A 24,960-nucleotide genomic window follows, 5' to 3' on the forward strand; every position below is an offset into this window, starting at 1 on the left:
TTGAGTTACCAAGAGACAGACTAAATCACGCAGCAAATCTTTTGGCACTTTCTTTTCTCCCTTGTAGAAGCCGTTGTGGCGGTAAACGACTGTTTCATGATGTCCCAGATTTCTTACTTGGAGGATTTGTTACACCTGGATTTGGTTATTGTAGGGTCAAAGCCCCAGATCGCGCGCGCCGTCATTTCAGTTCGCCGTTTACTACCGAGCGAGCCGAGCGCTTGACAGAATAAGCGAGAATGACGCACCCTGACCAATGCAACAAATCCAGCTGCCAAAACATCACAACAAACCACGCGCGACAATAAGAAGCCAGAAATCCTCTGCTCCCAAATTGAATTTATTTTATACTTTAAAATATTTGTAACTAGTTGCATTTATTAATATGAAGCTATGTCTTACATTCCTTGATTGATTGTCGCACAAATCTTTTTTTCCTTCTTATTGTCGTTATTTTTTTCGTTTTTCCCTCCTTTCCCCCCTGATCCCATTCCTTCTTTATATTATAGGAAAGGGTTGTAAAACCAACACCGTCGCTGAAAATGCTAGACCTCCTCCTCTCAATCCCTATGATCTCCTACCTCCTTATCCCAGCCATGTCCTCCTACCCCACAAGTCTCAACATCATCTTTTTCTACATCACCTGGATCACGCTAGTCATGTCAAGTCCCCCGTTAAAGGTTGAAATCGTAGGAACACTCGCCATCCGCGTGCTGCTCTACCTGGTTCCGTCCGTGCTATTTTTCCTCTTTGATGTGCTGCTTCCGTCCGCTGCGGTGGTGATAAAAGCGCAAGGTGCTGCGGGCCTTCCGGTGAACAAGAAGGGGAAGAGGTGCTGGAAACGAGCGCTGAAGGTGGTGGCTTGGGCGGTGTTTAATTTGCTCTTGGGTATTTTGCTGCAGGGAATTGTGGAAGTGGTGTTGACGAAAGTTCTCCGGATGAAGAGTTCGATAAGGGTGGTGGCGAGGTTACCTCTGCCGTGGGATGTCGTGAAGGATCTGATGTTGGGGTTTGCGGGGAGAGAGGTATATTTATTTACTTTTAACTACCTATCTATTTATCTACCTTAGATATCCACATCTTATAACTTCGATAATTTAATGTGAACAAACAAAGGGCCCAAGAATAAAATTGAGCTAATCAAATTAACGCCGGTTGGCTTAGGTCCTCCAGTACGTCATCCACCGATTCCTCCTCCATTCACCAATAGCCTATGTCGCAAAGTGCCATGATGAATGGTACCACTCGTTACGAAGCCCTTACCCGCTAACAGCACACTACGACCATCCTCTCGCCTACCTCCTCTCCCGGTTCATACCTACATTCCTTCCCGCCGCCGCCTGCCGTTTCCACCTACTCACCTACCTCATATTCGTCGCCCTCATTTCGCTCGAGGAGACTTTTTCCCACTCCGGTTACAGAGTCATGCCCACCAGTTTCTTCATTGGCGGCATGGCGCGCAGGGCCGATTTGCACCTGCTAAGCAAAGGTTGTGGCAATTACGGGTCATGGGGGGTCATGGATTGGATATGCGGGACTACAGTGGGCCACAGTCGGTATGCACCTGAGGGAGAGGACGCGGAGCATGAAATTGATATTGATGCTGTTCTTGATGCGGCGGTTGAGGAGCCAAGGAGGCAGGTTAGGGGGCTGAGAACTCGGGGGCGAGGGGTAGTCCCTTCATAATTGGGGACGAGTCGTCTTGTACATATATATATATATATATTGGGACTCCCTTCAAGATAATTGATTGGGCGATGGGGTTGCGCGCGGCAAGGGAAGGTTTCGCTTTGTAGTTATTCTGGTTTGTGAGCTTGAATATCAGCGTACATATTAGGAGTATTCATGTCGGCGGCGAGGCTTGGTCGATGTCGGCGTGTACGTGTTTAAACCTCCTATGGGAATGGATGAGATCTTGGAAATGTGAGGACCTGCAATAGTTGATAATGAGGATACAACCTGCCGCATAAGCAAGAAGTAAGAACCAGGCCCTCCAAAGGGCAAAAAACAAGGAGCTTCGGATAAAGGTATTGCATTGCAAGCGGCGTGTGCTAAGGAATGCCTTTGCAGAATAAAAAAAGAGGGCGTGTGGGGGTTCACCAAATGGAATAAAGGGATTTTGATGAAACCATCAAATTAATTGTGAGAAGAGTCGCCATAGCCATGGGATTGTACATTATCTCATTGAAAAGGAACCTTTGGAAAGGCTTGGTGTAAATTTTTAATATTTTTTTCCCTTTTTTTTAATTGCTTCCGAAGAGCAAAATGTTTCCCCAAACAAAGCCCACACATGAAAACAGACAAAAACAGAGTGAAAAAAGAAAAAAAACACGCCGCCAATTTCTTTCTATTTCCATTTCCTCGTTTGACAACGCACCAGATTACCACTTCATCTCGTGAGGCTTGTCGCCCTTCCGTAGACTGAAGCTGGAGGAAAGGTAACTGGCAAGGAACTGCTCCTTTTTGATAGTGGCCAAAAGGGGTTGGTCAATAGCCTTTTGGTCATTGGCACGGGCGGTGGCGACTTTCTTCTTCTGTTCCAATCATGCCATATGTTAGTAACCAGAATATCCGGGCATACGCGCACCATATAAAAAGTCATCCCGAAGAATAACGTAAAAAATTATTACCATGAAGCCAAACAAGATACATCGTTCGACGCACAAAAGGGGCAAAAACATACCTCGGGCTTTTCTCCCTGCTTGAAGAACGCTTCCTCTCCCTTTTTCTCTGCCTTCTTCTCCCGGTTGAAGTAGTCAGATTCGGCAGCTTTTTCTAAAACCTTATCGTCAATGCCCTTGAGATCAACCTTTGCGCTCGTGGCAATGACGTATCTGGCGTTTACTCTTCTGAGAGGAACACCATTTAGTTTGAAAGGACCAGTAACGAGGAGAACACCCTGTGGGAGGTGCTTGAGGAGGATGACGCGCTTGCCACGAAAACGACCAGCGAGGAGGATGAGGATTGTGCCGGGTTGAAGACTGGGCCGGGGCTTAGCAGGGTGGTTTGTCTTGCGAACCTGTTTTGATATCGTTCTTGTCAGTTTTTCTTAATTGTGGAAAGCCCTTAAACTTGAGATTTGATCTGTGCCGGATCGCAAAATTGTGCATGTGTCAATGAAATGCCTATCAACCCCGCCGATATGCATTGTAGACATTGAAGAAAAGCTTCTCAACAATGGCAATAATTCCCAGATAGATTTGTATTCTGGCAGTAGAAGCGAAGGCGATAAAAAGATACTGACTTTCTTCGGTTGGCATTCATCCTCGGTGGGATACCACTTTTGTGCCTTTTGGGCGGGAATGGTCCTCTCGCCCTTTCCAAACTTCTTCGTCTGGCCAACAGACTTTGAGTCCAAAGTCGCCGACATATTGGATAATGTGACGAAGATATGGAAAAGAAGGAAATTGAGAGTTGGAGGAGATCCAAGTTGTCGATGGTCGTTGAGTGTCGGAGTCGTGGTGTACGTAAAGGCACGGTGTTTTTGTGGGATCCCTTGCCCTACACATTAGCCGAAGGCACTAGTGCCAATCCGGAGCTCCAACCACCTGACTTGGCACCTTCTGCGCGTATACAACAACATCATCAACGACACATCAATCGGTAGCATCGCCATCGTAGGTGTCTACTCGATCCCGATCACATAACTCTCTCCGATAGCAATAGTGGTATATCCTTGATTGCTGGCTCGCCACGAGACACCTACTGCAGCCATGTCGATAGCGCCTCTCATCACCTTCAAAGCCGGCCTCTGTGATCTTGATGTAAGTAGTTCGCTTTAATGGCTGCTTTCTTTAATGTTCTTCAATGGATCCCCGACGTTTGGTGTCCTGCCCCAGACACTGGAGGTTTGTGACATTTAAAAAACATCTGACGAGCCACTACCCAATATAGACCTCTGTTTCCCCGCCAAGAGTAAAACCTAAGCCCGCTCCTGGCTATATTTACCTCTATTTAGAAGATGACCTGGTACACTTTTGCTGGCGTCGACGATCTGCGTCGCTCGATGAACCAGAGCTAGATTTGGTCATGGTCCCATCCGATGGAACTTTCACCCCGTACAACCCCACCAGTGCACAAAACTCGTCTAACACCAACAGACCCACCAACGGAAGAGTATATGCGCTGAAATTCTCATCCAGCTCGCAGAGACACCTTTTTTGGCTTCAATCAGGTAGCCAACATCCGAATGGAAACCCAGCTTGGTTCAGCACAAGGGACCTAGAAGTGGGACGGATCGTGAACGCTTTACTACAAGGCGAGGACATCGATGTTGCCCATGCCATCTCCAACCTCCCTCGGAATAGTCACGATGGCAACGGGGGTGATGGTGATGAAACCATGGAGGATGTCGAAGGCGCAGACCACAATCCGATTCACCGAAGAGGGGGCAGCGGTGGCGCGGGACCGGGTGCTACTGGAGGAGACATCCGGGAAGAGGGCCAGGAGTCGCGGGAAGGCGGAGCGGACGGTGGAAGAGCGTAGGTACACTTTTCCGCAATTTTAATCGGAGGTTCTATAAAGACAAGAAACCAAACAAACAAAGCAGAAAACAAAATGGGGTGGTTCATGCTTGCATATTGCAATCCATACCATTATGTAATTACACAGATATCATGTTCATGGCTCAAGCAACGAATTTTAGAACTTATATCCCAATTTTTTAACCTCTTTCAGCTTCGTTGTTATGGTATATATGTTTTGTTCGGCCGCTGACTGCCACAAAAAGCGCAACTACCTCGTCAGATCCATCCTCGGTTATCCAAAACCTCCTCAGATCTCTCCAACAATCCGGAAATCAACAGTCGGGGTCAGAAACGACCGACAACCTATTCACAACACTTTCAGATCTCCTCCAACCCTCATCAACGCTTCCATTCATTGAATCAGCGGACTCTGAAGCGGCCAACCATCTCCTTAGCTTTCTTCCTACATGTCTCCTCTTCCTTTCGCAATCAAACATCGATGAAATACCCAATAACATCGAGCCTGGCTCCGAAGCCGCGAAATCTGCAATGCAAACCTTGACTCTTGAACAAAAACGAGATATCCTTAGGAGGGTTTTACGTTCCCCGCAATTCACGCAGAGCCTTGGTAGCCTCACTGTTGCCTTGCGCGATGGTGGACTACCTAGCATCAGCGATGCGCTGAAAATCCCAGTGGCAAACAACGGGTTTATGCGCCATGGTGGGGTCCCACTTGGAGGAGGAGATGCCGTTCGCGCATTTCTAGAAGGGGTCAAGAGACATGTTGAAGAGGCGAGCAAGAGTGGCCAGGATAAAATGGAAACAGACTAGGGGTATGCAGAAGCTACTAGTATGTATTTGAGTTGCATGAATTTTTGTAGTGACTGGTATACAAAAATGGAGAATTCCGGACTCCTATGTTTCAGGAATTGTAAAGGTGCTTACAAGGCTGATTATTACGGGTGTTCATTTCCTCGTAATTTTTGTAGGTAACCTCGTTATGCTAGAATATTTTTAGAACAGATGTACATGTATGTAGAGGTACCTGTCATGTCATGTACAGTACATAACTCAAGAGAAATGTTAGTTGAAGAAATTTTTAGTGTTTTATGTTTACTTTGGAACGCATATAAGGCCTTTTTTTTGGCCGATAGGTATTATTTTTTTTAGATGTCCAAATTGCTTGGGTTATGATGCCCTTTTTCTGGTTGGTGTATTCGGGGTACATGGCAGAACATGTACCGTATTGTATGGACTTGAGCCAGATATGTAACTCCTAACCTTCCATTCTCCTGAGCAGCCAACAGACAATAATCCAAGATAAAATATCATGAAGCTAACTGTATGATCCCCATGATGCGAATTTTTTTGCGCTGTTCATCAGGAGCCGAATTACCGCAACCTCCCTCCCGCCAGAATAACCAGAGCGCCGGTTAAATCAGCCCACTGATAGACACCACCTTTATTGATTTCGCAGCCCAACCCCCCACCCATTACATCTACTGTCGAGCATACTATTTACGTACAGAGCAATTTGCGCGCTACTGTTCATTTGCACACACGCGAAGAGGTGGCAGCCTGTGACAATTCATACACCCGGATTGGACTTTTATTGGGGTTTCCCATGCGGTTTGCATCGTTCGCATTTTGAGATGTCCTCCCCCAGATAGCCAACGCCAATCAGCATGGCGTCGCCGCACAACTACAATAACGACTGCTATGACCCGCGTAATTATGACTCCGCTTCCCTTCCTGTTAACCAGTCGATCCCCTTGCAAGACCTCTCAAGACCCCCAGATATTGTGACACGAGATGGACCAGAGCAGCGACGCAGAAGAACGAGCAGCAGCAGCAGCACTGCGGGACCCGAGGGATTTCCTGTCCAGAGAACGTCGATAATAGGGCGCAGGGGCATTGGGAGGAGATATGAACGGATAGCGGAGGATTCTCCCGGTCCGACGGGGCGGAGCGGGATGGATAATTTCCAGACCGTCAATTTGTCCCACGATCATCTTCATCATAATTCCCCTATATCCCATGCTGATGATGACCAGCCGTATACACACAACAGTTTTCAGGAAGCCGTAGCCTCCGTTGGATTGGCCTTCGATGGGTCATCACCTTCGCATTTCTCGGGCCAGGATTCAGCTCAGCAACGCTCTTACCAAGCTAATGTGAGGGAATCTGATGACATGACTCCCTTTTCCTATATGGGCAGCCATATTCCCAACGACGAGGAACTTTACATGTCCCCGACTGATACGAACGAAAATGACACCACACCACTTACAGATCAGAGATATCAACAACCCATTGACGGCGTTTCCACCTCGCATGGCCAGCGACATGACAGGCCCAGCGTGCACTTCGCTAAAGAGCCGACAGTCGCTGGGACACATCTGGGCGATGATCTACCACACTTGGAAGAAGGGAATAATAGGGTGCGTAGTGGCTCCAGCAGCCCGAATTTTCCAGGTCGTAGGACACGTCAGCTCTCGCCTGCTCCCAATTCCGCACTATCAAGAGCGGGCTCGATGATGAAAATGATGTCGCAACGTGTGGTGAATATTAGTCATGAACCGGAGATCGTTGAGCAATCACTTCGGAACAAATCATCGCTTAAGAATGCCCGACTCGAGGCTCCACCATCGCTACCTGCAATGACGGAGTACGCCCATGACATATCGACGCCGGGGCTAGAGGACGATTTCCCACCTGAAAAGCGCCCATCGCTTTTCTCCAAACTACGAAACCCAGATGCGTATCAGAAAGAGGAAAACCCGCTCAAAGGCAATTCGTTGGGTATCTTCACTCCGAACAATCGACTACGGAGAGGGTTGCTGGAAATCCTCATCCACCCCTCAATAGAGCCGATAATTCTCGTCCTCATTATCGTCCAGACGGTATTACTAGCTATTGAATCCTCGGTATACAAAGGCGAACGGGGGAGTCGCTGGGGGAATCCCCCATTCGACTACGCGTTCCTCGTTCTCTTTATCATTTATACGCTCGAGATCAGCGCAAGGATCATTGTCTCTGGACTTATATTTAATGCAGATGAATATAGTACCTTGGATCGATCACTTGGTTTAAGAAAAGCTTTGGTCGCAAAGGGGAAGGATCTTTTGATGCCACAACGACAGTTTTCTAAAAGGCACTCGAGCGAGCCGGTCGAACCTCAAGTATCCGTTTTAAGGTCGTTCACAGGTATTCAAAACACAACGGACCCGTCTGGGGATGCTAACTCCCTGCAGCGATTCCGTCTTGCTCGCCGGGCATTTTTTCGTCATTCATTCACCAGGATAGATTTTCTTGCTGTTGTATCATACTGGATATCTTTTGTCTTGTCAAACTTATCTCTTGAGTCGGGGCATCATCTTTATGTTTTCCGAATGCTGAGCTGCCTTCGAATTCTGAGACTTTTGGGTCTCACTAATGGTACTTCGGTATGTTCTTTTTATCATTCAGAAATTTCTATTTCATATACGAACTTGGGCATTAACTGACATCCTATATAAATTCTAGGTCATTTTCCGAAGTTTGAAAAAAGCTGCCCCCCTACTGGTCCATGTTGCTTTTCTCATTGGTTTTTTCTGGCTCTTGTTCGCCATTGTAGGCGTCCAAAGCTTCAAGTCCAGCATGCGCCGGACTTGCGTCTGGGTTGATCCCGAGAACCAAAATAACTTTACTTTGAATTCTGCGCCTGATAAGATCCAATTCTGCGGGGGTTACCGTGAGGTTGGCACAGGTGCCAGTAAGCCCTGGATTTTGCCTGATGGACGAGCAGGCGCGGTCGATGCAAAGGGTTACCTTTGCCCTGAGGGTTCCCTCTGTGTGCAAGGCAGCAACCCTTATGGCGGAACTATCAGCTTTGACAATGTCGCCCATTCCCTGCAGCTCGTTTTCGTAGTCATGAGCTCAAACACTTTTACCGACATCCTTTACTACATGACTGATACTGACTTCCTTGGCGCTGCTTTGTTTTTCGTCGTCTCGTTTGTCATCCTCAGTTTGTGGCTGGTCAACTTATTAGTTGCTGTCATCACGTCGTCATTCCAAGTTATCCGGGAAGAAAGCAGGCGCAGCGCATTTGCCAGTGAACAGATTGACGAGAGAGAGTTCGTGGACGATACCCCTCGCAAGCTACGTGGACTGAAACTTTTCTATGATCGAACTTACTGGCTTTGGATTACTGTGATTGGATTCGGTCTTGTAGTTCAGTGTCTCAGAAGTTCCTCCATGGGGCATGCCCGGCGACAACTTATCGACAGGACTGAAATATTTGTCACCATTATTCTTGCTGTTGAAGTATGCCTTCGATTTGCGTCTGACTGGAGGAATTTCTTTAGAGGCTCCCGTAATTGGGTTGACTTGGCGCTTGCGATCATTACCTGCATCATTCTAATACCGCCAATACGATATTCCAGTCGAGCATACGCCTCACTTTCAATATTTCAGGTATTGCGTATATATCGCATCGTTCTTGCGTTCTCCGTGATGAGCGATTTGATCAAGACGGTATTCAAGAACGTAGTTGGCTTGCTCAACCTCATTATCTTCGTGTTTCTCATTACATTTTTGGCCTCAATATTCGCTGTCCAGTTATTCCGGGGCCAGATACCTTCGCAGGATATGGATGGGAATGATGTACAAATAACTTTTTTCGACATATACAACTCATTTTTGGGAATGTATCAAATACTTTCCAGCGAGAACTGGACGTCGATATTATACTCAGCAGTCCAATCTACCTATCCGTGGAACACAGGCTGGATCTCAGCTATTTTCTTGACTATGTGGTTCATTCTGGCTAACTTTGTTGTCCTGAACATGTTCATTGCTGTTATCCAGGAGAGCTTTGATGTGTCTGAGGACGAGAAGCGGATTCAGCAGGTGAAGGCTTTCTTACAACAGAAGCAGCTCAGTGGGTCTTCTCAGGGGAATCTTTCACTCTCAACTATATTTAGACTTGGTCGCAATTCTCAACGATACCGAGACCCACTCGATCATGGCCCTGCGGCGCTTGAAATGCTACTGAAGGATGCTGTCGTCAACGAGTTTCTCGATGAGCAGCCGCCGCGATCGCCACCTGCAGATATCCCGCCAACGGAGACCCAACCCAGCCATCCTGAACATAGTAACGGCACTACCAACATTTTCATCTCACTGAAAAACCGGATCATGAACCGAGAACCCAATCCTTTCTATTCAAAACTGAAATTTTCCAAAGTTTATGACGACTCAGATCCAACTGCAATGGCTAAAGAGGTTCTCTCTGCGTCGGAGCAACGGAAGCGTGCACAACGACAGTACCTCCAAAAATATCCTAATTATAATGTCTCGTTGTATATCTTTAAGCCCACACATCCTTTACGACGATTATGCCAGAGAATTGTTGGACCGGGTCGAGGGAGCAGTCGTTTCGAGGGGGTAGATCCTTACAAGCCAGTGTGGTATACCTTTTCAGCATTCCTTTATGCTGCGATCGTCGCCATGGTTTTGCTTGCTTGCGTATCTTCACCCCTTTATCAACGAAATTATCTCCAGACTCATAAACCTGGTCTCAGTAACTGGTTCGTCTGGACAGATCTAACTTTTGCAATTCTTTTCACTATTGAGGCCGTGATAAAGGTTATTGCAGATGGCTTTTTTTGGACACCAAATGCATACTTTCGAGGCTCTTGGGGTTTCATTGACGGGGTCGTGCTGGTTACGCTGTGGATCAACGTTGTATCGGCAATATTTAACGCTACTGCCACATCGCGTGTTGTGGGTGCGTTCAAGGCTCTGCGAGCTTTGAGGTTGCTAAATGTCAGTGACAGTGCGAGAGAAACTTTCCACGCCGTGATTATATTGGGTGGGTGGAAGGTTATTTCTGTAAGTCGCATATTTTCCAGTCTACCTCTCCTTTTCAGCATTCTCACAGACGCGTATCTAGGCGGCATTTGTGTCAATGAGTTTCCTGGTCCCATTCGCTATCTACGGCTTGAATCTATTCAACGGGCAGCTCAAATCTTGCAACGATAATAACTTTGGGCACAGTTCATTGGACCACTGTGTGGGCGAATATATGAGCTCCCCATATGCATGGAATGTTTTGGCACCGCGGGCGGTTTCGAATCCGTATTACAGTTTCGACAATTTCGGGGAATCGCTCTTCATTCTTTTCCAAATTGTGTCCCAGGAAGGCTGGACTGGTGTCTTATGGCAATCGATGGCAATAACTGGAGTAAACCAACAACCTGAACCCCTTGCATCTCAAGAAAATGGCCTTTTCTTCATCGTTTTCAACTTGCTCGGCGCTGTCTTCGTGTTGACACTGTTTGTCTCCGTCTTTATGCGAAACTACACTGAACAAACCGGGGTAGCATTCTTGACTGCTGAGCAGCGATCTTGGCTGGAACTTCGCAAACATCTACGACAAATATCACCTTCCAAACGGTCCATTGACAAGGATAGCAGTAAAATCAAATCGTGGTGTTACAAAATTGCAGTCAAAAAACACGGACGCTGGTCAAGGTTTATTACAGCCCTTCTGTTATTCCATCTCCTTCTCCTAGTTCTTGAATTCTACCCTGAATCTGTCTGGTGGGATAGAACTCGAGGTACGCCTTTCCCTCCTTCTCACAATGCTTAGGAGTCGCAACTCATATGTTACAGATATTATATTTTTGATTTTAACGCTATTCTATATCGCCAATATTTTCATTCGAATTGTCGGCCTAACGTGGCAACGATTCAGTAGAAGTTCGTGGGACTTATACTCGATCGTTTCGGTACCTGGAACCTTTATCACAACAATACTCTCAGTAATTCGATACGAGAATATCGTCTTTACACGTCTCCATAAACTATTTCTTGTCTCTATAGCTTTGTTGATGATTCCTCGGAATAGCGAGCTCGATCAGCTATTCAAGACCGCTGCTTCCAGTCTGACGGCCATTGGCAACCTTCTGGCAACCTGGTTTGTTCTTTTCCTTGTCTATGCAATTGCCCTCACTCAGATATTTGGCCTTACCAAGTTTGGGAAAGGGGAAAATGGCAATATCAATTTCAGAGATGTTCCAAGGGCACTTGTTCTTCTTTTCCGTACAAGTGCTGGAGAGGGTTGGAACGAGATAATGGAAGATTTTGCTACCATGGCGCCACCTTACTGCACAGCCGAGGGACGATTCTTTGAGAGCGACTGCGGTAGTGCCGCTTGGGCCCGCGCTCTTTTTATTTCCTGGAATATTCTTAGCATGTACATTTTTGTATCTCTCTTCGTATCGCTTATTTTCGAGAGTTTTTCTTATGTCTACCAACGAAGCAGCGGGCTGTATGCAATCAGCAGAGAGGAGATCCGGCGTTTCAAACAAGCATGGGCTACCTACGATCCTGATGGAACTGGATATATCTCTAAGGAAGCTTTTCCGAGGTTGTTAGGGGTAAGCCAAGCCAGATAACCATTAATTACTGTCCTTAATTCTAACATTAGTATGGTAGGAGCTATCTGGCATATTTGAGATGCGCATCTACGACGGTGACTTCACAGTTGGCCGTATCGTGGAAGACTGCAAAGTCCATCGCAGGGAATCAAGTCAGACGCCATATGTACGAGCCATTGATGGAATTGACTTGGACAAGTTGCAACGTAGGATTGATCGCATCCCCGTCCAGCAAATCCGCAGAAAGCGCGCTCGCATGAATGCTTTTTATGAAGAAGTCCTCGTTTCGGCAGACCCTGAAAGAGGCATTTCCTTCACTTCTTGCCTGATGATTCTTGCTCATTACAATGTGATCACTGATAGTAAGAGTTTGAGGTAAGTCCCAATATCCATGCACTAGAATTCTTCAAGCACCACTATTTTTAATATATTTTAACATATCCCCTACCCTTGCAGACTCGAGGAATTCCTCCGTCGCCGAGCTCGCCTCCAGCGCGTAGAAGAAGCGGTCCGACGAAACGTAGTGATTGGTTTTTTTGACACATTGTATTGGTCCCGAAAATTCCGTCGCCGCTATGAACCTGATCATGACTCCCGCCTCGGCTCTGTGCCACAGTTTGCTGTTCCAGAAATTTTTGTGGAAGATGGCGAGCAAGATGAGCAACCGCAGCAACAACGCCAAAGCAGGCCATCGCAGCCCTCGGATTCAGCTTTGCCTTCTCCCATGCTCTCGCCAGATTCGTTAAGTCGCTCCTCCCGCGATGAGGCTGGTCGCAGACGAATGCTCAGCCCACCTTCTATTGACACAAATATCTCCCAAAGCTCAGGCTCACAAACACGCAATGCCGACTGGGCAAGTAGAAGTCCTTCATCGTCTCCGCGCCTAAGCCGCACGTTCTTTAGTTCCACTCCTCCCGGCCCAGATGATATAACAACCCATCGACCGGATAATGACAGCTCTGTCAGTGTGCAGGGCGTCATGGAGTCGCTAGACAATTCTGCATGGGGCGAAAGTATCAGACGGAGTTTCACGATGCGTCGGTCGCAGGGCCGGGAATAATCGCTAAAGCAAAGTTCAAGTGCATTTTCCTCCTTTGCCCATTTACCAGGACCTATTCCAGATTCCACTAATGATCCATCCATGATCTCCTTTTTTTCTCATTGCTACACCTCCCTTCCCTCTCCCTTTCTTTCGCTCTCACTTTTTTTTCTTTTTTTTTGCTTTTTTTCACACCTATACATCTATTTCCACTATTGGCATTTTCCATGCATTTTCAGCTATTCTCCCCTTCCCCTCTTCACATTTGTTTTATTATTGAATCTTTCTCCTGCAGAGTTATGATAACCCACAATACTCCCTAGAGATATACTTTTACGTGTATACAATCACTACTTTATTAAAGAACACATACAGATAACGATATACATGACAAGTTGAGAGGGGACTGGACGACGGCTGTGACCGAAACGAATTTGGGTAGAGGGAAAATCAGTCGATGTGACCGCCTTTCCCCTGATTTATCCACGTCCTTCTTTCCTCCTTTTTTGTGGTCGTTTCTAGTTACGGTATTCTAGATTTCAAAGCAACACAAAAGTGGTTTTGAGAAACAGCAAATATGCGCATTGCAGCGAAGAAGAATGCAGGATTTTTATTTTCATTTTTTCATCCTTTGATCGATTTCAATTCTCAATTTTGGTGTTTCAGTTCCTAGTCGTTGAGTCCTTATTCCTTTTTTTTCCTGTTTCTTTTTAGTTTTCATGTTTGTAGATTTTAATGCATTTTTTTCTTTTTCCTTTCCCCCTTCTCTATTACCCTTTGCCTGTTATGACTTTCATCATGCCATTTTTTACATATGTCTTGCTGGTTGCATTTATTACCTATTTTATTCCCTACTTGCGTGTACATGTACTATCTGATTTTGAATGACAGAGAGCGAAAGCGGTGCCTTTTTCGAAGAGAAGATACCTATATAATTTATAACTAATTGCATCTACAGTGCGTTTACCACCTACATGCCCATGGTCCGAGGGCGGGGGAGTCGGTTCTTCCTATTTTTCCCTGCCGTGTCTCCTTATGCTTCTTTAAGGACTGACAAGCTTCGTAACGCTGGTGCAGCGAACGTAGATCGACCTTGAAAGATAAATCATGGCGTCAGCAACAGGGGCAGGTTGCTTAACCACTAGTTCTGTGCATATACATATATGTAACTCTAACAACAAGAAGAACTTGATGTAGGATTGTGTTGAAGGGAGATAGACAACGATGCTGTCAAATGGAATTTACGACACACACAAACGTTGTCACTGAAAACAAACTCCTATCCTCATGTATCAAAAGTGAGACATGAGTTCATTTTTTTTTCCTCCTTGAACTTAAAAGATCATATATTTAAACTTTCCTTACTGTGCCGTGATGCACCAAACAGCATTGACAATCCTTGGTTCAAGCAGACGATAATACCGAAATGAAGGGACAGTGTGTGCTACCTACCTTGAAATACGGAATAAAAAAGTAATAAAATAACAAACAACAACAAGCAATAAAGGTTTGGACATGGCAGGTAGAAATCTTCAACTCGGCTATATAACTCGTCATCCCGTCCCGCTTGACTTCTTTCCTTCTTCCTCTCTTCACCTTTGACCTTCAGCGGTTCATTCCATCAGTGCTTGGATCTTCTCGATGAAACAAGTAGGGAGAGATGAGGCTGGGAGAAAGGCTACCCGGAGGTTCCCACCCACCTCAAACAGAAAGCTGTATCAAATGCTTCTTAGTGGGGCAGATAAGGAACAAGGTGGTTGGGATTTCCATACTTTTTCATTCTTGGTAATTTTTCCCTTTTTATCCCTGCTCGTGTAAGGGGGGTTAGGTTCCTGCAGATACTTGGCAGGGAGAGAATGAATGCTTGGGGTTTTCAATAATACCAATGCAAGCTATGAGAAGTGATGATAGTTGCTTGATTCCCCGCAAATGGACGTTGTCGACGTGGCCGAATTTCACAGCAAGCATTAATATATTCATGTATATATGTATCTTCCTACCATGGAATGCGAGGTATCGGATTTGACAAGTTGAAAGTATAAATATTCCTGTATGGCTACTATGTAATTGACTTTTTGTTCTCTCACACTATCGGTTTCTGTTATCTTCGCATGTATCAGATCTGGATTTTGTCCATGTCGCTTCAATAGCCTTCCCATATTCTCCGTTTACCCTTTTTCTTTTCTTCTTGACGACTTAAGAGAGGCATTCCCGGTCTTTATTTTCTCTGCTTTATTCGTCGTTAGTTATTGTTGTCTTTCGCGCCGTTTGCCGTTTGTCACCTGGCTTAACTCTTCAAGAGCTCAGGACAGAGCAATAACTTCTGCTGGTGGCTCAACTGCCACATGCCACGTTCTTCTTGAGAAATCACTCGATAATTATTTGGCCTTGTCATTCATTCCTGTTTTTAATACCGTTCTGCACTATCCCGCCATTCTCCATCTGATCAATCCGCTTAGTCCACTCAGACCTTGTTCTTGGGGGCTCTTGCAGAGTCACCCCTCATTTCCTGCGATCTTAGCTGTGATCCGATTACAATTTCACTTCAATTCATAAATTGTGAAAATCGCGTTCAGCTCCCAACACAATTTTGCGGCTGCTTTGAGCTACAATATCAGTCATTGCATACAACCTTTCAGCGCTCCAGCCCAGCACGAAACGACCTTCAAACGTTTGAAAATTCATAGAGAATTTCCACCCTCTTTCAGAATGGGCGACATCGCCGAGGCCAGTGAACTCCTCCCGTCGCCGTGGACCAGTTATACACAACCACCACCACCAATACCACGGCGAAATCCATTCCGCTACGCCAGGAGCATGTCGACAACAAGCAGCCCCATCTCTTCTCCAGACTCTAGCCCCACAAGCTCAAGCCGGCGGAACCATTGCTCAGCATCCCTGAATCGTATGTATCACCGTAGCCGCAGTGGCAGCCCGTTCACAATGCGTTCTGCAACCTCATCATTTCGACTGTCATCTCTACTTCTCCGTCGTCGGCCGTCTGCTGTGGATTTGGCGCTGAGTGAAGAGCGTTATCGGTGTGCTGAGGACTCGGTCGAGAAGATTGGGTTGGGCCTTATGGAGCCGCGACCTGTAGATCCTATCCCAGCGCCAATGATCATTGGGGATGCGGAGGCCAACTTCAATTGGAACATGAACATGAGTATTAGACCGTTGTCTGATGTTGAGTCAGATGGTGATAATACGCAACACGTCAATTCGTTGCGGATAGGTATTAAACCACGATTTGTTATGGGTGGGATTTTCGAGGTCATGGAAGGGTCGGCTTAGAGAAGTCTCTAACTAACGGGGATACAACTAAATTTACTGATCCTGGCAGCCTGAGTTGTGGGACATCCAAGTGGTTGTATTAGTTAGCATGGAGGCAGCTGATATGTGCGGTGCGCAAGTCTGTAATCAACAAAATTAGCACAGCTATCTTCGGGTGTCCTTACTAATTTCACATGCTTTCAATTTTTGTCCTTTGTGAGACAGGAAAGGCGATGCAATCTGAACCATTGTTATGGGCTGTACGCAGGGATCAGGTGGTTGCATTTCTTGACAGCATACTGCTTAATGCAATTAAGTCCTCCCCCCATACCACACCACAGAAGATTGCGAACTCGACTATAAAACGTTTCGATGCTCATCTAAAGATGACATATAATATCCGTGGTGAGGAAAGCGCTGCTGGTGGAGGTGAAGAAGAAGAAGAAGATGATGAAGATGATGATGCAACATTTGATGTTATTGAAGTTGATGGTTACTCGACCTTGGTATCTCACCACAGTGGTGACTGGCGTTGAAGTTTGAAACCTATTGATTGCTAGAATGGCTGGTGTGGGTTAGCATCTAGCTCTGTAATGTCATGTATATTTAACTGTATATATTGTTTATGATGGTTCTCAATGGACTACAGCCCGGAGATTGATGATCTGAAAATATGGGAGAAGGATTCATACTGGACATGCATTGCAATATGAAAGTCCAAGAGTTTCACTTCCTTTTTATCTTGTATTTAGCAATCATGGTCAGTTTGTTTTTCTTTCAAATCAGAAGAACTGACAGCTTCTCCGGCTACTTTGAACCATTGAAGGTTCAATATATCTAATACTGTGGATTTCTTTGCCAGACAGATGAGTTAGTTAATGGGCTCTCTTAGCTTCATTTTAAGACCGAGTAACTTGACTGCTTGTGTTTACCGAGATGCGGAACAAGTATAGACATATGAAGATCAGTAAACGGTATGTGTAAGTAGGGATGAGCCTGAGCTGAACATAAACCCTCCGTCCGTAGTCCTGGCGCACGGCGGCTGGCCCTGGCATTGATTCCTCCCTATTTGCATGGGTACGTTCCCAGATGACAAAAGCCCATGCTTATTTAGTCAACACCCCGCAAGTCAGCGCGGGACGTATATACAGCGTATGTATGCCGGCATCTACTCCGTACAAGCGGCGACTTTTGCAAGCGTTTGGGCTCCGCTAGCGGGCTGAGACCAGCGCAAGTTCTAGCCTTGCCTGTACCTTGAGAAACACAACTGCAGCCAAAACCTTGATCATTATTTATTTTCGCTCTCGCCGCTGCCATTTTTCTCCTCATTGTTTATGCCGTTCCCGTCGATACACGTCCCTCGTCGCCAATCTCGCTCAAGCCCGTAATGATAGCGCAGTGTATTACGCTATGACTATTGACACCGCACTCGATGCTGGTCTGTCCGGCGACAACGGGATGGCGTCGGTCACGGATGGCCTCCTCCAGTCCAACTCAGAAAACAGCGCAACGCTTCCCGCGGGAAGAAATGTTTTCTTGACTCTGACAGATGATGCGCTCATTGTTGCTGGTAAGTATCGCAGAGTGCAAGACATCCGACTCCCAGAAACTTGCGAACAGTGGTTTGGCTTACTGGGGAATACTTTCTTTGTAGATAAAGGCATCAAGTCGAAGTCACAGCGCCGTTGCTGCAGTTTTCCAACCCCTGGTGAGACTCGTTTCTCTCGCCCAATTATTATTACTATTATTTCTGGGCTCTTGAGGTTCCTCCAAAATTTTTGTCTTTCAACAATTCAGCAGACGTCGCTTCTGACTCCTCTCCTCTTTCGAAGGCTCCGCTTCGCAATCTATCCCGTATTTCAACATCCTCTGGGCTGAACTTTCTGACGACTATATTACGATTAAATATGCCGACCAAGTTACCAAGAAAGATGTCACCCTTCGTTCAGTGCAATATTCAGTCAACCTTGAGAATAAATCCAAAGCTAAAACATGGACCCAGGAACTTCTCGACTTGGCCTACGGCAAAGCGCAACGGCAAAAGCGCATTAAAGTCCTCATAAACCCCTTTGGTGGAAAAGGCCACGCCCCAAAAGATTACCTCAGATATGTTGAGCCAATTTTCGCAGCCGCTAAATGCCAAGTCGATGTCGAATCAACAAGTCACCGAGGGCACGCAGTCGACATCGTGGAGAAGCTTGACGTCAATGCATATGATGTTGTCGTAGCCTGTTCGGGAGATGGTATACCTTACGAGATCTTTAATGGGCTAGCCAAGAAGCCAAATGCGAGCGAAGCTCTGCGGAAAATTGCCGTGGCTCACATCCCTTGCGGGTCGGGAAACGCAATGAGCTGGAATCTCAATGGAACTGGCAGGGCCAGTCTGGCCGCCGTTTCTATTGTCAAGGGCTTGAGAACTCCACTTGATTTAGTCTCCATCACTCAAGGTGATAAACGCACAGTGTCATTTTTATCCCAGTCCTTTGGTATTATAGCTGAATTAGACCTGGGTACCGAGAATATCCGATGGATGGGCTCTGCGCGATTCACATACGGATTCCTGGTACGACTGCTTGGAAAGACAGTCTATCCCTGCGACCTTGCTATTAAGGTCGAACTCGACAATAAAGAATTGATTAAAGATCACTACCGCGCTGGGTCCCAAAGAAGAAGCCTTGACCAACTACGCGATGAAGAATCATCAGACGCTGTCGGTCTCCCACCATTACGGTATGGCACCGTGAACGACCCGCTACCCGAAGGCTGGACTCTGGTGCCACACGATAAACTAGGCAATTTCTACGCGGGCAACATGGCATATATGGCTGCGGACACCAACTTCTTTCCCGCCGCACTCCCCAACGACGGATGTATGGATCTCATCACAGTGAACGGCGACATTAGTCGACGGACTGCAATCCAGATGCTTATGTCTGTTGAAGATGGCGCGTTCTTCGATATGCCCGAGGTCAACGTGCGGAAAGTTACTGGCTACAGAATTATCCCCAGAGACCGGAAAGAAGGATACATCAGTATTGATGGGGAGCAGGTGCCATTTGAGCCTTTCCAAGCGGAAGTCCATAAAGGACTTGGAACGGTCCTATCCAGATCTGGATACAAATATGAAACTAACGGATTGAAGTGAAGATGATGGGTGATGACATCATCTCACCCCTTTTTGTTTCACTGCTGCTGCCTTCACATTGATTATATTTATCTTCTGTGATGGGATACAACTAGCTACGGGTTTGTGTTTTCTGATTGTTGCTTGTTGCCTGTACAATTGCGCTTCTCTTTATTCTTTTCTCTTCTCTTTTGCTTTCGTTTAATGCTGTTCACTACAAATACTAAACCGAGCTCTATATCAAGAAAAAGATACCCCTGCCCCTGACTGTCCATCATGTATATGCAACTTGGCTCCAGCATCCCTCTTCTCTAGTTCTCATTCGACTTGCATAAATACGCTAGACACACTGGTATAACTCTTTACATCTTTCCCCTCTCCCTTGCGTGTAAAAACTTAGCGATAGGTAGTTACTTTTCTTAAAACTTTCTCTGTATAAAAGAATACGGGATGTTGGCATTCGTTCTTAATGGTAGTAACCATTGATAGATACATACTATTTCACTTGGTTTCCTTTCTCGTTGAGTGATTTTGATTTTGATTCTTTTTTTTCTTCTTTTTTTGATATTCTCTCTCCCCTCCCGAGGCATGTTCCCTTTCCCAGAATATATTATTTATCATTCGAAAGATCTTATCTCGTATGTTCCAACACCCCGTTTTGTATGATAATAAATGTATCGTCAGTTTCATTTTCTGGATGTCGCGCAAAGGGGCATTGAGTGATAAACACAGGATGAGTGAAATAAGCCGTTTTATTGTGACAGTAAATAAAGGGTTCGTACACCTGAACTGCTCTTAAGTCATGAAAAGAGAAAAGTAAGCTGATAATGAATTCATCAAATTAAACAACAATCACCCTTCAATACCTCCCCATCCTTCCTCCTCCTCATTCTCCTCCTCATCGTCAGTTTTCTTCCTCTCCCTAACTCCCCACTCCACCAACCGCTCATCATCTAATACCACCCCCGCCCGCTTCCTAACCAGCTTCGAAATGCTCTTCTCCTGTAGCCTAACAATCGGACGAAGAAGTAACTCCATCGGCACTCCCGTTTTCAGCTGCCCCTTCTTCTCTTTTGTCTTCCCGGCAACTGTCGGGCTTCCCGCCTCATTGCCCTCACTACCCTCACTACCATCTTGCCCAGTCTCATTCCCATCCCCATCAGCCTCAACCTCGACAACAGCAACCTTCTCAATCTCATCCAACCAAATATCCAACAAATGATACCGCAACCCATCAGGCCCCTTGTGCATCCGTACAGAAGGATTTTCATTGCCATTGTCATTTTCCGGGTCGAAATTAATCGGACACAGCGGGCCCTCTTCCAGCATGTCAAGATATATTCCTAGCTCCGTCCAGATCCCCAAGTCTCCAGACTCAGCGGTCCCCACGCCATTTTCATCCGCTTCTTCACCCCTCTTCCGCTTCCCTAGACTCCCTTCCCGCTTTCCAGAACCCTCTTTTTCCCCCTTCCTTTCCCCTTTTCCCTGCTCCTTCTTCACTCCCGCCCGCGCCCCTGACAAACCCTTCTCCAAAAACACCTCAAACGCAACACCCACATAACACCGGATTAGATAGAGATATTTATCCAGCCGTAGTCGATCTAGGGAGTGGAAATCGCGCGACATGGTTATCCAGAATGCTCGCAGGAACGGTTGGAGGGTTTGCGCAGGGAGAGAGGGGACGAGTGTGAAGGAAAGCGAGCGCGCGAAGGATTGTTGGGTTAGAGGACGGTCGGAGTGGTAGAAGCCTGTTTGATTTTTTGATTTGATTTCTCTAATATTAGTCATGTTTTCTTCTTCTTTTTTTTGGAGGGGTTAACATTGGGATTGGCGTGCAAGGAATGAATGTGCCATTTTTGGATAGGGTGGGAGACGGGAAAGAACGCATACAGAAGAATAGCCCTTTCCATATCTTTAATAGCTCGACAAGCTGCAAATCTCTCCGGCTTTGGATGAAGCGGGTTAGCGATTCAAGGGCCTTGTCGCGGGTTCGTTTATCTGGAGGGAAGGAGGAAAAGGTGATAAAATTAGCCGCTTGTTTCTAACAGCCTTTATCTCCATCGTATAATTGATCATACAACTTTTTTTTAATTTAAAAACAATTATTTTCATGTCGAAGATACAATTGAAAGCCCCTTCTTTCGAAGACACATTGGATAAATGTATAAATTCAAGCCAACATACCGCTGGAGGCTAACTCCCGAATGAACGGAGTTTGCGCGACGTTCTCCATCTCGACGTGAACTCCAAACAGGGAGCTGCGCAAAACAGCAAACACGCTGCTCCCGCTCGGACTTCTTCAAAAGCACGGGGTGTGCCAATAAGAAAATTAAATAAGTTGAAAGGCGATCAAAAAAAAAATAATAAAATTGGCTCCGGCCGCACAATACTACTAGTAGTAATGTGGAACTGCGTCTGTTCTCGTGGATAGATTTTTTCTGCGGTGTTCTTCTTTTGCTGCTTTGCTTGAGGGGGCAATTGAGAGGTCGGAGTGAGATATCAAATCTGGAGGTCCAGATGCTCCGTGTATATATCGGCTGGTGTAGAACGGAGCTATTATTTTATTTTTCTCCCACTCGTTCTGCTTCATCGAGTTCTATTTTTTTTTTTTTTTTTGGTGGTAAATATTGGATGTTTGCACTGTTTGGTCGCCGGTCTTGGCACTCTCTCAGTCGGATACCAGATCTAATCTGCAAATTACCAACGAGATGACGACAACCCTAACCAAGGATATCTAATAACCGGGGCATATACGTCAAAAAAATAAGTATAATCCTTTTTTGGGGAGGGAAATAGAGAAAACACAACAAGAGGGTCAAACAAAAAAGGTCTCACTGGGATTCGAACCCAGGTTACCGGAAGTTTTGATGCGGTCGTCAAAATCCGGTGTCATAACCACTAGACCATGAAACCGCCAGAAGATTTGGTAGGCGCTAGTCCAATGTGTTTAAATATCTGTTGGAACCATGTTTGTCGAAGATTAATGGAATGCTCAAGAGCGGCCCAATTTGTTTTTCATAAATACTCCTCTATTCAGAATTCGAAAAATCTCCTCCCCTGTTCTATCTTCAGGGTTGCTGCAACCCCTCCGATTGTCATAATACTGGTCTCTTGAAAACCGGCTTATCCCAGCTCCCTGATCTTTTTTCTTTTTTGTTTTCCGCTACAGTTTGAGAGATCAATCAGCCACTAAGTAATAGAGCTAGCTGTTCTGAAGGAATGAAATGAATATATCTTGATTAAAAATCGATTAACAATATAACTAAATGTGAAAGTGGAATAAATCACCAGTATTTTCATTTCATTTATTTTAAAGATAATGCTGTCCCTGAGTTACCAACTTATTACTAGCTGCTTTATTAGTCAGACTGCGAAAGAAAATAACTGCTGAAAACTGCCCGGATGATGGCTATAGTCATCTTAAAATAGTCAAAAAAGAAGGATTTGCTGAAACAAGGGGTATTGCGCAAGGCTAAACATGACGGCAGGAAGGATGGGGTGGGAAGGAAAGAGGATAGCCATAATTATATGTCAGATATGGTAACTTGCTATGGCCATTTCATATTCGAGGGAAAACAAAGAAAGGTTTGGAAGGGCTGATGGCGTATATGAATGACAATTGAGGGTTGGGGAGGAAATCTCCAGAAACACTGCGCAAGAAATTATAGGGAAAATTGAAACTCATGATTTGAAAAAGGAAGCCAGGAAAAGTGAAAAGTGAAAAGAGTGAAAACAAACCCTACCAGAAGATAAAACGATCAATCGTGGATGATGGAATAAACAAATACACAAACAAAAAATACTCCCCAGGAAATCATGGTCATTCCGCTAGAAATAAACTCCCGCTCCAAAACATGGCAAAAGTGAGGATAGGAGACCTACGAGGCAAAAAAGAGATAGAAACGAAGTCTCGGTAAAAATATGGTTCGGGTACGGATGACAATGTTAGTTCGCAAAGCCTGACAGTAGCGATGTTTATGAGAGGAGGGCGTGTGCATGGCGATGGAGTATATGTTTGAAAAATGAATATGAGAAATGTCAACTTCGGGAACCGGGAACTACCAGGGCATTTACGACGTGGCCTTCTTTCCAGCCCTGGGATAATAGGCTTTCTTGTTCTTTGAGAATTTTGCCTAGATACGCTATTCGGACGCGCTGTTTGCCGACAATCTGTTTATTCGAGGAGGGCCAAGGTCAGCTCAACAAGCCCCATATAAATACTAGCTGCCGAGGTCTCCCAAGAGAGAGGAAAAAAGGTCAAAGGAATGGTTTCTGGAGAAAATCAGATACATACCCCGGCTTCAGCCTGGATTCTCCGCGCTAATACTCCCACCGTGTGATTCTTCCCAATCATCACCGTCGCATCCGGACCTCCTCGGTCACTCAACCTCGCAGAAATCTTTATCAGGTCTCTTTCACTAGCTTTCCCCTTCTCCTCGCGCCGCCTCTCAATGTCATCCGCCTCATCATCATCCGAATCCACATCAACAGCAAGTTTATTACGTTCAACGTCCTCCCCAAGCTCCGCAGTCGTAACGCATATGGTATTACCGTCAGTGGCATCTGCAGACTCCTCAACCACATTAACCGGATCCATGGCAATGTACTCTGGAATGCGGTATAAAACGCCACTCTCGTCGTAGCAGCCATCACACATGTCGCCTGTCGGGACGGTAATCCCTGCAGCATCCAAGATGCCCTGCGCTGTAGCGATATCTTCCGCACGCACAAGGGAGGTAGCCGCTGCTAGGGCAGCCCATATTTCTGGTCTTCCAGTCACTCGGGTGTCAAAAAAAAGCTCCCGTTCGCGGACAAGTTGTTCCCGTGTCCATTCTCGGCGGATGCTTTGCCATATGTGTGGGTGTATCGCTTGGTTATAGTGGACATCCAGAGGGACACCGACTAGGTCCCGTCGGCGGCGAACGGATCGTGAGACTGCAGGGCGATTGTGATGGCTCTGGGCAGTTTCGTCGGTGGTGGTGCGATTGAGGATGGGATGTGTCGGGCTGGTGGGAGTGGGAGATTGGTCAGACTCTCCTATTTCAACAGGTTAATACGATCTGAAGTTGTGTTGAGGGGAGAGAAGTTTCTAACCTCGAGAGGAGGTGGATATGCAACAGCCCTATTGAAGAAGCATGAAGGTTAGCGACCGCCGATCTATTACACAAGATATATAGAGGTGACTCGTGGTGGCGGTGATAACAACAAGAGCGAACGATGGCATTGTCCAGCAGCGGCCACTGCGCAGAAAGTTGGGTGAACCAGGAACATCGAAGCGTCGTTAAAGAAACACCCGCGTAAACAGAGGTTCTTAAAAGGCAAGAAGAACAAAAATCTCAAGCTACTGGAGGGGATTTCCCAAACACCCGGCAAGTGGATGAAGCTTGAAGACAAGCTTCAGGAGCTCTAGATATGCATACACATCCGTCCATAGAAAGGCATAGAGGTACGTAAGGCACTCACCATTGTGCATGGTGCAGAGCGACATGCAGGCTGTAGGAAATATTCCCATGAGACCAAATACGAAACAGGATAAGGCCAGCTAAAAGCAAGGGAGGAAGGGTGAGAAGAGTTGGCGGTGGAGATGAAGGCTGGAATAGTGCTGGATGAGCACGAGATGACAAAAAGTGGAGA

The 24,960-nt window shown here is 46.0% G+C and overlaps 9 protein-coding genes and 1 non-coding gene across 10 annotated transcripts; 6 read left to right on the forward strand and 4 right to left on the reverse strand.

The window, feature by feature from the left end:
• Nucleotides 1–542: 542 nt before the first annotated feature.
• On the forward strand, nt 543–1,686 carry HCBG_03602 (sterol desaturase; the record flags this gene model as incomplete). The annotated part of the gene is made up of 2 exons (XM_045430651.1): nt 543–1,025; nt 1,165–1,686. The coding sequence occupies 2 exons, from the start codon at nt 543–545 to the stop codon at nt 1,684–1,686; spliced, it is 1,005 nt and encodes a 334-aa protein (XP_045288794.1).
• Nucleotides 1,687–2,014: 328 nt separating this feature from the next.
• HCBG_03603 (60S ribosomal protein L6) lies at nt 2,015–3,449 on the reverse strand (the record flags this gene model as incomplete). The annotated part of the gene is made up of 3 exons (XM_045430652.1): nt 2,015–2,534; nt 2,684–3,019; nt 3,245–3,449. 3 exons carry the CDS (start codon nt 3,368–3,370, stop codon nt 2,382–2,384), a joined length of 615 nt encoding a protein of 204 aa, XP_045288795.1.
• Nucleotides 3,450–3,634: 185 nt separating this feature from the next.
• On the forward strand, nt 3,635–5,297 carry HCBG_03604 (uncharacterized protein; the record flags this gene model as incomplete). The annotated part of the gene is made up of 3 exons (XM_045430653.1): nt 3,635–3,764; nt 3,895–4,481; nt 4,730–5,297. 3 exons carry the CDS (start codon nt 3,714–3,716, stop codon nt 5,295–5,297), a joined length of 1,206 nt encoding a protein of 401 aa, XP_045288796.1.
• Nucleotides 5,298–6,151: 854 nt separating this feature from the next.
• Nucleotides 6,152–12,953, forward strand: HCBG_03605 (calcium channel subunit Cch1; the record flags this gene model as incomplete). The annotated part of the gene is made up of 6 exons (XM_045430654.1): nt 6,152–7,912; nt 7,992–10,343; nt 10,405–11,071; nt 11,127–11,893; nt 11,952–12,268; nt 12,350–12,953. The coding sequence occupies 6 exons, from the start codon at nt 6,152–6,154 to the stop codon at nt 12,951–12,953; spliced, it is 6,468 nt and encodes a 2,155-aa protein (XP_045288797.1).
• A 2,186-nt stretch (nt 12,954–15,139) lies between these two features.
• On the forward strand, nt 15,140–16,369 carry HCBG_03606 (uncharacterized protein; the record flags this gene model as incomplete). Its single annotated transcript, XM_045430655.1, has 1 exon — nt 15,140–16,369. One exon carries the CDS (start codon nt 15,642–15,644, stop codon nt 16,221–16,223), a length of 582 nt encoding a protein of 193 aa, XP_045288798.1.
• A 66-nt stretch (nt 16,370–16,435) lies between these two features.
• Nucleotides 16,436–16,738, forward strand: HCBG_03607 (uncharacterized protein; the record flags this gene model as incomplete). Its single annotated transcript, XM_045430656.1, has 1 exon — nt 16,436–16,738. One exon carries the CDS (start codon nt 16,436–16,438, stop codon nt 16,736–16,738), a length of 303 nt encoding a protein of 100 aa, XP_045288799.1.
• A 672-nt stretch (nt 16,739–17,410) lies between these two features.
• HCBG_03608 (sphingosine kinase) lies at nt 17,411–19,847 on the forward strand (the record flags this gene model as incomplete). Its single annotated transcript, XM_045430657.1, has 3 exons — nt 17,411–17,772; nt 17,857–17,910; nt 18,035–19,847. The coding sequence occupies 3 exons, from the start codon at nt 17,613–17,615 to the stop codon at nt 19,345–19,347; spliced, it is 1,527 nt and encodes a 508-aa protein (XP_045288800.1).
• A 331-nt stretch (nt 19,848–20,178) lies between these two features.
• HCBG_03609 (uncharacterized protein) lies at nt 20,179–21,898 on the reverse strand (the record flags this gene model as incomplete). The annotated part of the gene is made up of 3 exons (XM_045430658.1): nt 20,179–21,074; nt 21,217–21,324; nt 21,511–21,898. 3 exons carry the CDS (start codon nt 21,557–21,559, stop codon nt 20,179–20,181), a joined length of 1,053 nt encoding a protein of 350 aa, XP_045288801.1.
• A 254-nt stretch (nt 21,899–22,152) lies between these two features.
• On the reverse strand, nt 22,153–22,239 carry HCBG_11024. The gene has a single exon. It is a non-coding gene; the product is annotated as a tRNA-Gln (tRNA).
• A 1,125-nt stretch (nt 22,240–23,364) lies between these two features.
• Nucleotides 23,365–24,799, reverse strand: HCBG_03610 (uncharacterized protein; the record flags this gene model as incomplete). Its single annotated transcript, XM_045430659.1, has 3 exons — nt 23,365–23,496; nt 23,621–24,363; nt 24,790–24,799. The coding sequence occupies 3 exons, from the start codon at nt 24,797–24,799 to the stop codon at nt 23,365–23,367; spliced, it is 885 nt and encodes a 294-aa protein (XP_045288802.1).
• Nucleotides 24,800–24,960: the final 161 nt, after the last annotated feature.

Source organism: Histoplasma capsulatum (genome assembly GCF_000150115.1).
Source record: "Histoplasma capsulatum G186AR genomic scaffold supercont2.4, whole genome shotgun sequence".
NCBI lineage: Eukaryota > Fungi > Ascomycota > Eurotiomycetes > Onygenales > Ajellomycetaceae > Histoplasma > Histoplasma capsulatum.